This window comes from Tigriopus californicus, chromosome 8 (genome assembly GCF_007210705.1).
Source record: "Tigriopus californicus strain San Diego chromosome 8, Tcal_SD_v2.1, whole genome shotgun sequence".
Classification (NCBI taxonomy): Eukaryota; Metazoa; Arthropoda; class Copepoda; order Harpacticoida; family Harpacticidae; genus Tigriopus; species Tigriopus californicus.
In genome coordinates, this window is record NC_081447.1 from 668,361 (window position 1) to 682,259 (window position 13,899).

The 13,899-nt window shown below is 46.3% G+C and overlaps 1 protein-coding gene across 3 annotated transcripts; it reads left to right on the forward strand.

Annotated features, from left to right (window-relative positions):
• The first annotated feature begins 1,066 nt into the window (after positions 1 to 1,066).
• LOC131885603 (MOG interacting and ectopic P-granules protein 1-like) lies at positions 1,067 to 13,429 on the forward strand. Of its 3 annotated transcripts, none has more exons than XM_059233697.1 (6): positions 1,067 to 1,246; positions 1,770 to 3,873; positions 3,936 to 4,129; positions 4,490 to 5,124; positions 5,235 to 5,364; positions 13,038 to 13,429. In XM_059233697.1, the coding sequence occupies exons 2-6, from the start codon at positions 1,770 to 1,772 to the stop codon at positions 13,266 to 13,268; spliced, it is 3,294 nt and encodes a 1,097-aa protein (XP_059089680.1). In that variant the 5' UTR covers positions 1,067 to 1,246; the 3' UTR covers positions 13,269 to 13,429. The 3 variants fall into 3 exon arrangements, with proteins under 3 accessions (XP_059089680.1, XP_059089678.1, XP_059089681.1); XM_059233695.1 differs by lacking the exon at positions 1,067 to 1,246 and adding an exon at positions 1,464 to 1,692; XM_059233698.1 differs by lacking the exons at positions 1,067 to 1,246; positions 13,038 to 13,429 and adding exons at positions 1,668 to 1,692; positions 6,396 to 6,564.
• Positions 13,430 to 13,899: the final 470 nt, after the last annotated feature.

Here is a 13,899-nt window from a genome sequence, read left to right on the forward strand (position 1 = left end):
TGTTTCAAATTCCGTAGTTTGTTGGCGAGTTGGCTTTTTATTATTGGCCATGGAATAACCCAAATAGCCACTGGTTGGCCGGCCGCATGTAAGGACAGAGGCTATAATTTCTTTTCCTGGCCATTGAGGCTACAAATAAGTCACTTTTGGGGATTTTGGCCTTCGCAGCTCCCACTCGGCAGTACTGCCGTCATCCGTGGATCCATCCACCTTTTGAGATTGAGAAGACAGCTGCTCACAATCTGGTGCGAATGTTGAAGGTGCCGGCAATGTGGCCAGCACACCCAAAGAGAGTCACATGAAGTAGCGGACATTTCATGTTGGTTTGGCTCGAAGTGGTAGAAACTCATAGCCCCTACTAAGATTGGATTGATCATTTGGATCGAAAACTGACTGCGAAATCAACTTCCCACCAAGGGCCCAAGAGGGCTACATACCATTATTCTCCCAGTAGTATGAGCCCACAAAGCGTTTAAGAGCCCGCATATAGCATACAAAATTATTTCGCTTCCGGTCAATTGTTTGAGACCGACCCACGGACACCCTGTATTTTGCTTGGCCCCTCAGTCCGAGCGGTAGCAATCGGCAGAAAGTTTTTAAACACCCAGCTCGCCATGTTCCTCCATTCAATGCCCTTTCATCAGCAGCTGAGAGTCCGAACCGTCCGAACGGAACGATGACGGTCTCTTCAGTGTCGTCAAAACGGCCTCGTTCAGGTCAGATATCGGACTCGAAAAAGCACGAAACAGCTTGTGGATGGTCCAAGCAGCATCTTTGCCTAATAATTGGATATAAAGCTAGGAAGGTCTGTGCTGGTTAATGACTCAAATTTTCTCTAATACAAAAGGCAAGACACAAATCTCCCGTATCTGCCATATCTCAATGGCCAACCTGTTCGAACCCGAACCAAAAAAAACCGGCGTGACGGGCGCGCTTTGGCTATCCGCCCGAGTTGTTCGCTCAGATCTGTGGTTGTTTCCGTTGTTTCCCCTGGGCTGCTGCTAAGCAAGACTGGCCAGTCTGGAGCCCGGGCCAGCCCAAAGAGAGAAGGGGATGAAGGCGGCTGGGACTGGAAGTGAGAGCTCGTCAGTAAGAGAGTGGTACGTCCGAGGGTGAGGAGTGTGTGTGTGCTCGTGTGTGCGTGCGTGGTGTGAGTCCAAGGAAAGACGGGAAGAGAAGGCCGAAATTTTCAAACCCAAATATCTGCCCATCCCGGAGGAATCCCGCGGATCAAATCGATATTTAGGTAAGCCCGGAGCTCGCGGTTCGAATGAGCCGTCGCAAGCCGTGATCCCGCCTCATTCCACGGGGTCATCCCGTGTGGGATCCCGCCTAGGAATTTGGACGACGGGACCTGCTCTGTGTGGAGCTTAGTTACGCGAACAACCGCCGCTCGGTCGGGTGGCGCTGGGATCGATCGTCGGACTAGCTTGTCGTTGAGTCGCTCGCTGACTGAGACGCACACAGACGCAGAGCCTCTGAGCCTCTGAGCCTCTACCGCTGAGCACGTTCATACACACACCATGCATGCATGCATGCAGGATGACGATGATGCCTTCTAAGGCAAGACAAGAGGCGTCTCGATGATGAACGGGCTGACGGATGAAGGCCATCTTGACATCCATCCATCCATCTATCCGATCATCTGGGAAGGGAGGGGGGGAAAAGGCCACCTGGTAGCCGATGCTTATGGTGCATTTTAGTATCCTCAAACGCGTTGAGAAACTGACGATATGGAACCGGAACCAATTACCCGATTTTTGTTCTAGATGGCTGACATGGAGACGGACGAGAGTCCGATGAGTGCATCGACCTCCGAGGTCCGAGTCGGGGCTGAGTCGGAAAAGGAGGATGTGGCCTCGGAGACCGACTGTGCCAGTCCACCACACACTGCGGAAGAACCCCACTCGTTGAAAGAGACGAAAGTCCCGGGGAGCACGGACCCGGCCGCTGATGTTGGCTTGACCAATGGCGGCTCGACGAGTGGGGGTGAAGACAGTGTCAGCGGCCCCAACGAAAATGGCCATCACGACAGCGAGGTCAGTCCCTCGGAAACGTCACCAGACGAAGAATCACAGAATGGCAGTCAGACCGAAGATCACGAGGCTAATGAAGGGTCTCAGGCCGCCGCTGATAAGGTTCCCACCGACGGGGAAAACGCTTTCTTGGAGGATGAAGACGATGAGGACCTGGATCGAGAAGAGGAAAATGACGATGTCCAGCCAGCCAGTAATGATGACGGCAACGAAGATGACGACGACGATGACGAGATCCGTGAAGTGGCTGTGGTCAATGGCGGCGGCCAGAAAAGTTCGTCGTCGCGACGGAAAAGTCCCCAAAAGATCCGACCTGATTTGGAAGAGGACGAAGAAGACATGGATGAGGTTGAGGATGCCAGTAGTGACGAGGTCGAAGAGATCCAGGACGATGACGATGATGATTCTGACATCATGGAGGTGGATGCCGAAGATCCATTGGGCGAAGGCGAGGTGAATAATGACCCGTCTGTGTCTGGTGGGTCCAATGTGGTCACCATCGACGACCTAAAAACCATTCAAAGACTTGCCTCGTCCGCTTCCAAGAAGAACTCTGAGCGCGATGCCGTCAAGAACGCGGCTAAAACGGGTGATGAATCCGCTAACGTGGTCATGATCGACACCAACTCGATACTTGCGGGGAAAGCCACTAGTGGGGTCACCATCACCCCGACCCACCCCAAATCAACCCAGGGAAGCCATTCCTCGTCAGATCTGAGTGGTCTGAGCTTACCCTCGGGTGTGACCATTAGTCAGACATCCAAAAACGCGGCTCCAGAGAGCAACAACAGCAACAACGCCTTTGCCCCGGACAAAAAGGGACAATTAAACGATCCAAACTTGACGGATGACACGTTCGTGGTGGAAGCGCCTTCATTCATCGTGCCCTATGTGTACGAAAAACCGCCCAAAGAGACCTTTGACGTGTTCAAAGAAGACATTCAGAAACTGACCCGAGAGAAAGCGAAGGAAGAGGAAGCGAAAAGGAAAGAAGACAAGAAAGACGACGATGACGAGGTAGATATTGTCGAAGTGCCGCTCGAGAAAGAGACGCCCCTTCCTAAAAAGAAGCCAACCAACCCGAATTTCTTCGAATCCACCCTCGGCAAGTTCTTCACCGACCTCGGGATGAATCTCGTTCAAGAGGCCGTGCAGACCGACTTGCTCAAGGACCAGATTCGACGCAGTCAGAAAGATAAAAGTGCGGCAGTGATGCACGCCATCAAGTCCCTTCGAATGAACCTCGAGAGCTCGAAAGAGGCCAACGAGCCCTTCCGACAGAGCTTGAAAAAGTGCCGGTTCTGCTCGTTCCGCACCGAGTCCGATGTGGTGCTTCAAAATCACTTGGAAACCCCCCACATGCGACAGTTCATGTACCGCTGCAATTTCTGTTCATTCGACACCAAGTTGCCGCAGGATGTCCTGCAACACATGTTAACCCAGCACGGCGTCAAAGGCCATCTGGAGCGTGCTCCGGGCATTCACCAGTGCCCTCTGTGTCCGTTCGAAGACAACATGAAGGGCAAGCTCACCCGCCACAAGAATAGCTGCGATAAGCGATACCGGCCCGAGAAGAACCAGGACGCCCCTCTGGATTGGGAGCCCCCAGCTAAAATTCCCAAGCCTCAGATGATGCGTCGACCCGGTATGATGAACTCGCCCAGTGGTGGCTTTGTGGGTGCAGGCCCTCGAGGCTTTGCTCCCGGCGCCATGAGACCCATGGGAGGACCTCGGTCAGGATACCCGCAAATGCCGCAACTCCAATTTGGCCCGCGAGGGCGAGGTCGTCCGCCCGTGGGCAATGCTCACAAACTTGACATGAAACACATGCGTCCGGGTAAGTCGGCAAGGATCCCACAATGACTTGAATAATTCTTCATGAATGACTAATTTGTTTAGGCTTGCCGAACTTGAATCCACTTGGAGGGCTGGGAAAGGCTGCCAACAATCCACTCCTGAAAAGCTACATGAACAATCAGGTGATGCAGGCCCTTCAAGGTCCTCAACGCAACTTGATGCCCGGAGGGCGGAACAACCTTCAAGGCAATTCTCTTTTGTCGAGTCTCGGCTCGAACTCGTCGGTAACAATTCAGGTAAGCTCAAGCCGTCCATCTCTCTTCTTTGTTTCTGGGTCCTTCAGTGGTTGATCTACTTCACTCTAATATTCGTAGGTGTGGTTGATCCGCTAGCATTTTTTAAGGCAGCCTTGGATCAATTTTGAACTAGCCTTTCAGATCAACCTTACCTTCAAGGACTAGCTCGACCTGCCGAGTCGAATTCGTTGGTAGACCAAAGATATAACAGTTGACCTTTCATTTTAATAGTACTGGAGATTACATTGCCTGTAGCGGTTAGAAAAGCCCAGAGGAAAAAAAAACAAACACAAAGAAAAGGCCCTCACCCAATACAAATCAAACCGTTCTTCGTGTTGCTCAAGGTTTTTCTTGTTACAGAGTGTTAATCAGCGCTCCGGTCACAATCGGTCGAGCACAACCCCCAGTATATCTATTACGCCTCTACCTGGAAGACAACAGAATACCGGAGGAAGTGGAAGCGGACCCATCCGACACCGTCCCACGTCGGCCCACAACTCACCAGCTTCATCCGGTGGCCGTGGAGGCGGGGCCGGTTCGGCAGCCAGTGCCACTGTGCCTTCGGGCGCGGGCAGCAAGGGCAATTTCGTCATCTGCGAAATTTGTGACGGATACATCAAGGACCTGGATCAGTTGCGCAACCATATGCTGTGGATTCACAAAGTGAAGATACATCCCAAGATGATATACAATCGTCCTCCGCTCAACTGCCAAAAGTGTCAGTTCCGGTTCTTTACGGACCAGGGTCTGGAGCGGCATTTGCTGGGATCTCATGGCCTGGTCACGGCCAGCATGCAAGACCTGGCCAATAAAGGGCAGGACTCGGGGCGATGTCCAGTGTGTGGGAAAGTATTTCAATGGAAACTGCTTAACCACGTGGCAAAGGATCATCAGAAGACCCTGAAGCCAGCCCACCTCTCCTACAAGTGCACTGTGTGTACGGCCACCTTCGGGCAGTATAAGCTCTTTGAGAACCACGTCTATCAAGCGCATAGGTAAGGAGGGAAGCCTTTTTCTCTTCCGTCAATACGAGACAAAATGTGGCGATTCATTGCGATTCCCTATATTTCTTCGCCAAAGTAAGTCTTGATCATTTTTTTTTAAGTGGGGCGGCGAAAAAGGCTGATCGAGCCAAGCAAATGGCGAAGGGCGGTTCTGCAGCCAAGACGGGTCCAGTGAAAGTTCCCCAAGACATCACCATCATACCCAAACCAGCATCCTCCAACCCTGACAAGGTGAGATTTACACACATAATTGCTCCCCTCAAATATTCATAGGGAGTATGTAGGTGTTGATCCAGTTGCATCATTTAAGTCAAACTTTGACAATTTTTTGATCAATATTCCTGACTAACCTTATATTCAAGGGCTAGCCAGATCTGCCAAATCTAATTAGTTGTTTGATGAAATATTACATGAATATAAAGTTAAGTAAAATGAATACTTATCTCCATCTTGAACTGCTGGGAATTCCATTCCCAGTAGCGGTAAGGAAGTCCGCATTAAAAAGAAAGGCGATGTGGCAAGTCATCGTTTGATCAAGGACGGCGGTGCCCTGGACATATTTGACGCCGACAAACGGACCCGAATAGTATAGCGGAAAATTTGGAAAAGATTGAACTCAACCTCCCGACCAAACTATGAAAAAACCTTAGTCAAGCCATCCAAGCCAGCCAGATTCACTCGCCATAGACATTCAAAATTCTAGGGAGGATAAAGATGACAAGTTTTACGCTAGAAGAATTCTCGTCAACCCAGTTTTTTTCTTCTATGGTTTAAGTTTTGAGGTGTCCAAGGTTAGCTTGAGCTAAACGAGTGATACAACATGGGCGAATATAGAAATATGGTCAAAGAAATTTGACTTGCTTGAAAAAAGATTGCGAGTGAGGTGAATTCGTATAAAGTTCCAAAACACTTTTGATGTCAGTGATTGCCAGACACATCTAAGCACTACTTGATAGTGAATCAAAGGTGTTGAACCACTCCAGAGTGAAAAAGAGCCAACTATTTCATCATCCTTGATTTCCAATGTCTTCAATGTCATCTTGAATTATAAACAATTTTATACGTGAAAACTGGGGCATAATGGTTATTAAGGATCAGCAAAAGCCTCTTGGAAGGGATGGAGGGCGAAACCGACCCAAGTTAGGGCTTTAATCATCGTTTTAGCCCCGTTTCTTAATGAGATCAAAGCCTACCGGGGTATCCCATGACAATTGGAAACATCTCCAGTTAAATTGCGACCTCCATGGTTTGATTTATTGCAGACCTCCGGTTCAGTGTCTATTTCCTCAGCCATTCAGCCAACCAAGAAACCCGATGTGATTGATATCGATGACGAAGATGAAGAAATTGACGATGTCGAGGATGTCGGCGTGTAACATTATCATGAAATAATAATCGTTTAGAACCCGAGAACATGATCTTGATATTTTATACTCGTCCTTTATTCCATAAAGCAGGATTCGTGTCTCTCTTCTATTTGTTTTCTTCCTGCTTTCTCTCAATACCGGCCGGTTTCCCATCATTTTATGCCGCCTCATCATTCCTGTCAGACCCACTGTTTCGTGCACACTTCCTCATCCAATCACCCGAATTAAAGATACTTAGTACATTTTCTGCATACAATCTTTCCGTGGCGCAGTCAGTCACTTGCGTTATACTTGTGCAACAGTAATGGACTTGCGTTGGTGGTTTTCCTTTATCATCGTTTGGTTGGTTATGTTGGTTCCTTTGCATATCAGGGTCTACTCTCCTAGTTGATTCGGATTTGTTGGCTAGTGGACGTTTTCATCACTGGAATAGGGTCGACGAGTGGCTCTGGACTTATATTTGAGATCGTTTTATCGGCGGATTACCCCAAACGTCATCATTATGTTATGATCAAGGTTACATTGGGACTATCATCTATGGTGTTTCGGTGGATCTACTACGTTGGCTGAGTATCTAGTCCCGGTACCATTATCTTTCAATATGGCTAGTCTCGACGATCTTTTGGCCGTTAAAGCATCCCGAAAAGGCTTCAAAGACCTCACCACGCGATGTAAGCGTGCCGCTTTAGACGCAATTGAACACCTGTGTAGAGGGCGGTGATCCCTTTTATGTCGAAACAAAGCTTGAATCCTGGGAGGTAAAACTCAACCAATATCGTAACGCCGATGCCGACATCGTGTGCCACTCTGAAGCTGCGGTCCTTAGACATTTGATGAAGCCCGTCCTCAAATGCTCTAGCTTGACACGTCCCGTCGTGGTGGCAAGGGTGTGCTGGAACCACCTCGCCATGTTTTCTGCGCGTTCATCTTTTTGTGACTCATCTGTTCCAAGAATCTCTATCGCGGCCTGTCGTGGGTTGTAAGATGCGTACCTTAGCCTTCATACCTGCAAGGCCTTGACCATCATTGATGAGAGTTTTGCACCGCCAAAAGCCCAGGTGCTATCCTCGTTGCTTCCAAAACCGAGTTTCTTGCAATGCAGAACGATATCATGGGAAGACCGTGAACATTGGATTTCGCAACTTCCTTAAGAGAGTGGGTCAGCCGTCTTCCAATTGTTGGAGTGTGATATTCTCTACCCATGTGACGGGGCTTATTGTCGGTGATCCCATGATCATCCATCTCAAAGACGATGCTCAACCTTTTGCTATCCACGCAGCTCGCCAAATTCCATTTGCTATTGAGAAGAAGGTTGAAATTATTCTGGAGGATTTGGTAAAGCAGAAGGTGATCGATCTTACCGGTTGGCGAAGTTACAACAATGTGGTGCCTTCCTATTGAGTCTCCAAATCGTCTCCTAGCGGTTCAAGAGTGCAATACAGGAGACGACGCTTGGTACACAAGCTCCGTACTTGGGTACGATTCTCTTTGATTTTCTTCGACTTTTCCTCCCCTCTTTTAGCCACCCCTTGTTGATTGACGCATTTTTGACAGATCATTGGATTAGGTCTTCATGTTTGTTCTTTTGGTGGGTGAATGTTGCCTAAACAAGTCATAAAAGCCCAAAAAGTCAATTGTACTACAGATGTGATCAATCTGCCTAAACAGGCCATAAAAGCCCAAAAAGTCAATTGTACTACTGATGTGATCAATCTGCCAAAACAAGCCATAAAAGCCCAAAACGTCTATGACGAATAAATTTGGAGGTTTACTGATTTCCATTCTTTTCTTACCGCCGGCAGTAAAAAAGCGAAATGGGCCGTTTGGCTGGGTTGGGCTGCTCGGACAAAATGGGCAGAAGCACGTTTTTTACATTTATTAGCAATACCATGGTCTCTATCATGAGATCTATCTGTTATTATGATTTAGAATCAATACAGAGACACTAAGGCATACATTCCATTCACAATATTCTTACTTGCTTACTTGGCAAATTTTTGTGTCTCACAAACCATCATCTTGTTAAATCAATGGAGCTTTTACCTTTGATTTGCCCATTCAGACAGTATCAGGACGAGAATCAGTTCCATTGATTTAGTGACTTGATACTAGAAATGCAAGGATTGGACTAGCGAGTAAGCAATTAAAATTATTTTGAATGAGATTTATGCCTTGGTGTCTCTGGTGGCCTGCTCTTGGTCAGCTGCATAAACTCATGACATTATTATTTTGAAATGATCCACATTACAAGTAAAGGATGTAAAGACAACCTACCTTCAATTGAAGAGGTCTACATTCCTATTACTTTGATTCGAAAAGTGGCTCAGGGGGCCTTGACCAAGAGCAGGCTAATGGCGGGAAGCTCATTCACAGTCCATATTTCTATAAGTGTGCGCCTAAGTAGGCTGATGAGTTACATATAACAAAGGGCCAAACCAAAACAAGTCCTCATCACCGATCAACTAAGGTAAGGATAGCAAACAGTCTCAATACCTCAGTTTCTTCAACGGCAATGTCTGAGGCCCAAACCAAGAAAAGGCATATTAAGGACATGATTGTGCCGTTTTGGGTTGTTACAACAATCAAGTAAGTGAGCCATGGGGCCTTGGTGATCAAAGTTTACATGTTCCCCAATGACACCCTTTGTTAGGAGTTTTGGTGGCTTGCCTTCCATACAAAAGGGCCATTGGGATGGATCCAAGTGGAAGCCTGGCACTGGTTGATGTGAGAATTGGCTCAGCCTACTCACTTTCTTCAATGTGGAGGAGCTAAGAGCCATGTCAGAGAAAGCCCGGCCTATTATGTACCCTTCAACTTTCCCATCCAATGGCAGAGCTTCAAAAGATTCAGCAAGGCTCTGAGGATCATAGGAGCAGAGGAGCCTCTCAAGAGGTACTAGAGGGATGCTCACTCGGCCGGTCAAGGAATTGAACCAGACGTCCCTGAACCCCCTAGAAGTCTAAGAAACCATTCCAAATGAGAGAGAAAAGATGGTTTTGGGCGCAACAATTCAAGCTTTGAAGACCAAAGAACTCAGTGGTACTCCTGTCTTCCAAGCTGATCATGGGCATTGGAAAAAAACCTGTAACAAATTTTGTCCAGACAAAGTTTAGAAAAACTGCCGTGATGATCAAAGTTACTTTTTCAAGAAACTTGAAGCACTGGAGGTGACTGGTGGCGGAAAAGTGTACTACCTCAGTAATCAAAATAAATAAATTCCTATTGTGCCATCCAGGGAAGGTTTGACCTTCAGAAGAAGTGAATAGATTGTGCACATGAGAAGGACCTCACCTTCCATCCTGCCTTACCAAAGTCCCTCTCAGGTTGTTCACAAAGACCAAGCACAAGCTCAATAACATCCATAGGCCTCATGCGGCTCCCCTAGAGGGCTAATCAGAGAAGCGACACTCACGAGATTTCTGATATTTCTTTGGCTCCCGGGCGGCTGCTTGATGTGTGCTATGGGGATCAGCTTTGAACACATTTAGTTACGTGATTCTCAAATTCAAGTTCCGAATTCAGGGAGCCAGTGAGTTGATAGCTTGTTTGTCTGCCTTGGTTGAAACTGAGCAACGCAAGAGAAGTTGATCAGCCCGACACCCTGCTGCCCAACTAACAAAATGTGTTCAAAGCAAAGTCTCAAGTGGCTTGGCTGGAGTGACTTTTCTCTGAAAAGCCCTCTAGGCTCCCTATTCTCCTCATTTCTCCTCTAATTTTCCTTTTTCGGAACTTTGGGTTCCTCTTTTTCTTCTCTGAAGAGTACACACTCTTCTTTTCTTAGAAAACCTCGTTCTTTTCTGAAAAGAAGCTGCTTTGTTGACCATTACATCGTCAATCAATCTTAATTGCATGCTTTTCTTTCCAGTTTATTGAGTAGCAGCCCTGGCTAGAAAGTTCAAAAGCTTTTTGTTTCCATGATGCTTACTTTGATTGTGTCTTTGCTTTCCAAATTTTTTGTGTACACATAAACTATAGACAAGAGCAGTAACATCAGTGGCTTTACTTTACTCTCTTGAGTGATAGCTCAGCTCTTACGTTCTTTCGTCCAGTTTGGTCTGGCTCCGGAAATGGATGCCCATCATGGCACTTTAATGTGTTGGAACGTGAATTTCTTTATATATTGACTGGATCAGGCTTTACCTCAAATCACACCCATGGTTGGAGGCATTATGAGCCATTTTTGAATTGTAGTAATAAGATAAGAACCCTAGATCTCCTCAATTCGAGGCAAGTCCTTTTATCTCATTTCCTGTCAAGATGGTTCATTTCAGAGAGCCAATGTCAAAGACTGATGTAGTTGATTAAGAGCAGGCCAAAAATTCAAATTTTGCGTATTCATTACCTCACAAATTTGACTACATCTCCCGAGTACTTCAAGCATTACTCTTGGCCCCTTAGTCTTGCTGGGGTACCGTATTGGTAGAGCATCTGCTTTCCAATTTGCGTATCCTGGTTCGATCCCAGGCGAGCCGAGTCCAAGCTTCTTTGCGTTGTTTAAATTACAGCATAAGTTGCTGCCTCAACAGCTTAAATGGGCGAACCTGCGATCATTCCCGAGGGTGAGGTATTAATGAATGTTGCACGTTTGGTTGCGACAACGGAGCGGGAATATTCCTTAATTGGGACACCCATCATCAGAAGCAAGCCGAGTGAGAGAGCTGTCTTCTGACTCCAAACAAACAAACTCTCGGCATCAATTTGAGAAGATATCGTGGTTAGCGTTGAAGTTGGCAAAGGGAAAGGTGAGAGAGGTACGAATTGTCGAATCCGTTTGCAGTCCATATCTCTAGAGGTCCATGGTTGGAGTGAGGGTATCCAAAAAGATACACGGGTGCCGATAGGCTTTGAAGGAGATTAAGTGTCCCCAGGAATCACCAATTTCATTTATATCTCATAAAATTCCTAACAATTGTGGGGTCTTGTATTAAGAAAATGGAAAATCGAATGCATTTAGTTTTTAACTCTTGTATTATGTATTGTGACTGGCATAAAGTCTCAATATAGGTCTCGAAGACTCGTCCTTTTAAAAAAAAAAATTCGGCTCCTGTATAGATCAGGAAGGGGCGCACGAGCCCTGCATCTAATATGAAGATAAGTTGGGCCTCAGTCAGCTCCAATGAACCTCAAGGCTCTGGTCTTCTCTTCCTACATACCTTTGCCGCCATCTGTTACCATTTGTATGCAACCTGGGTTGATTTCATTTCCCTTCAAGCCAAACACAAGACTAACAGATCCCTAGTTCCCCTTTGCCGGCTCTAATGAAACCGCCCTCAAGCCTGAAGCGACGCCTTTTTGTGGTCATGTCTCTCCATCCTTCAAGCAAAGGCCAAGAGGAGACTTTGATGAACATCATTGTAATTGAATTTGGGTTCCTGTGTGCAGATCCGGATTACTAAGATGATTTGTGCTCTGTGAAGATATGAGGCCAATGCACACAATGTACAGGAGATTATGCTATTCAGGCATGGGTGTTGTTCTGCACTTATGGGTGAATACTGACCACAAGGAGTTGGATGGTGCCTTTGTAACTGACTTCATTTCTTGATTAGGACACATTTATATACATTGTAAAAGCATGAGCATCATGCTTAGTCCAGCTCAAAGCATCCAGGTTAAAACATAGGGATTTCTGAGCCATTCCAACTTAGGGATGGCAGGGCTTTGTCAGTATAGGGGGCTATAGACCATCACATGGCAGCCTTGACAGGTTGACGTTACAGGTTTGCTGCTGGAGTGCAGACAGATGCAAGGAACCCCATTGCCCATTACCTTGGATGAAAGAAACTAATTTCCACTGCCTTGGATGAAAGGAACCTGGGATGATGTTGTAGATTGGGCAAACATCTTCGATTGAAACCTCATCATGTGCAAATCTTGTTACTTCATTACTTGCTCTTCCTCTTTACTACTTGAATGATCATGCAAGAACCAATGCCCACCAATTATCACAACAAGTTGACCATCAGATGGCAGCCGTGACAGGTTGATCATTACATGGCAACTATGACAGGTTGACTGTGATAGGTTGGTCTTCACAGGTTTGCGGCTGGAGTGCAGACAGATACAAGGAACCAATACCCACCGCTTTGGGTGAAAGAAACTGATGCCCACTGCCTTGGATCAAAGGAATCAATTCCTGCCGCCTTGGATCAAAGAAACTAATGCCCACTGCCTTGGATGAAAGAAACCAATATTCATTGCCTTTTTTGAAAGGAGCTCATGACTGATGTTGCCCACTTTTATTGGAGACCTCACTTCCCTGGTTGTTGATTCAATATTAAATACTTCTAGTCAAATTTCATCCTGTTCCCAAATCCTCCTCCAGGAAGGGAGGTGTTTTATTCTCATTCTAGTCATCAATAGTTCTGTTATGCTCACTCTGCCCCTTCACTCATTAGTCAATATTCTCCATAGTTTCATATCTCTGTAAACATATCTCTCTTTATCAATAATACATATCTAGTCATTTACCACCACTTGGCCATGCAACACCTTCATTTGAGCATACCTCTTTCTAAACAATCCAAATCTTTACAGAGAAGCACTGCCTCTTCCAAACGCGCAGCATCAGACGGGGAAACTGGATTGCCCGCAATGGGTATGACCTCAAAAAAAGCCAAGCCCTGTCGTGAGAAGGAGACTGGATTGGCCAAATCGCATATTAATGATAACAGGGATGACAAAGAGGAAATCCAAGAGGTACTTGACGAGGACAGTGATCAAGAGGGTGTGGAAGAGATCCAGGACGAGGAGCCTAAAGACGATTGAAAGCGTGAAAATTCATCGTTTTCTTTGTACTACTCAGTTTCCACATTCTCTGCGCATTGTTGACGGGGTACTTTTAGTTTGTATTATCATTATTCTTATTAATATTCATATATCTTACTCCCCCAAATATACTGTCCTCCAAGGGCTTTGGCTCTGTGAAATTCATTCTATACCTAAATCAATACTTCAAAAATGAAAGAAAATTTTATGACCACCTTTTCTAAAACTCAGTGAATTCAAGTTCTTGTACACAAACACAGATACACACCCACACTTGTAAGCCCAATTTGTGTAGTTTCAATTGTATTGATTATACTTTGAGTAACGGCAACTGCCAAATGCATATATTTTGGAGAAACGAAAAGTAAATTGTTGTTATTAAAGTAGAAAATCTGAACCTACTAGCACAAGTGCTAAAACCACACAACCACCACAATAACTACCACAACAATACCAACACTTCTTAAAATAAAAACGTCCACTGTGCAACAACAGACTGTTGCAATGTCCTTTACCTGCGCGAGATGGCATTGTGGGTTGTACTTTGTTCAACATGACCTGTAGAACTTACCAATGGCACACGTTGGGGATTATTTGGCCGTCGGAGGTTGAGTGGGAAGACAGTAGAGCT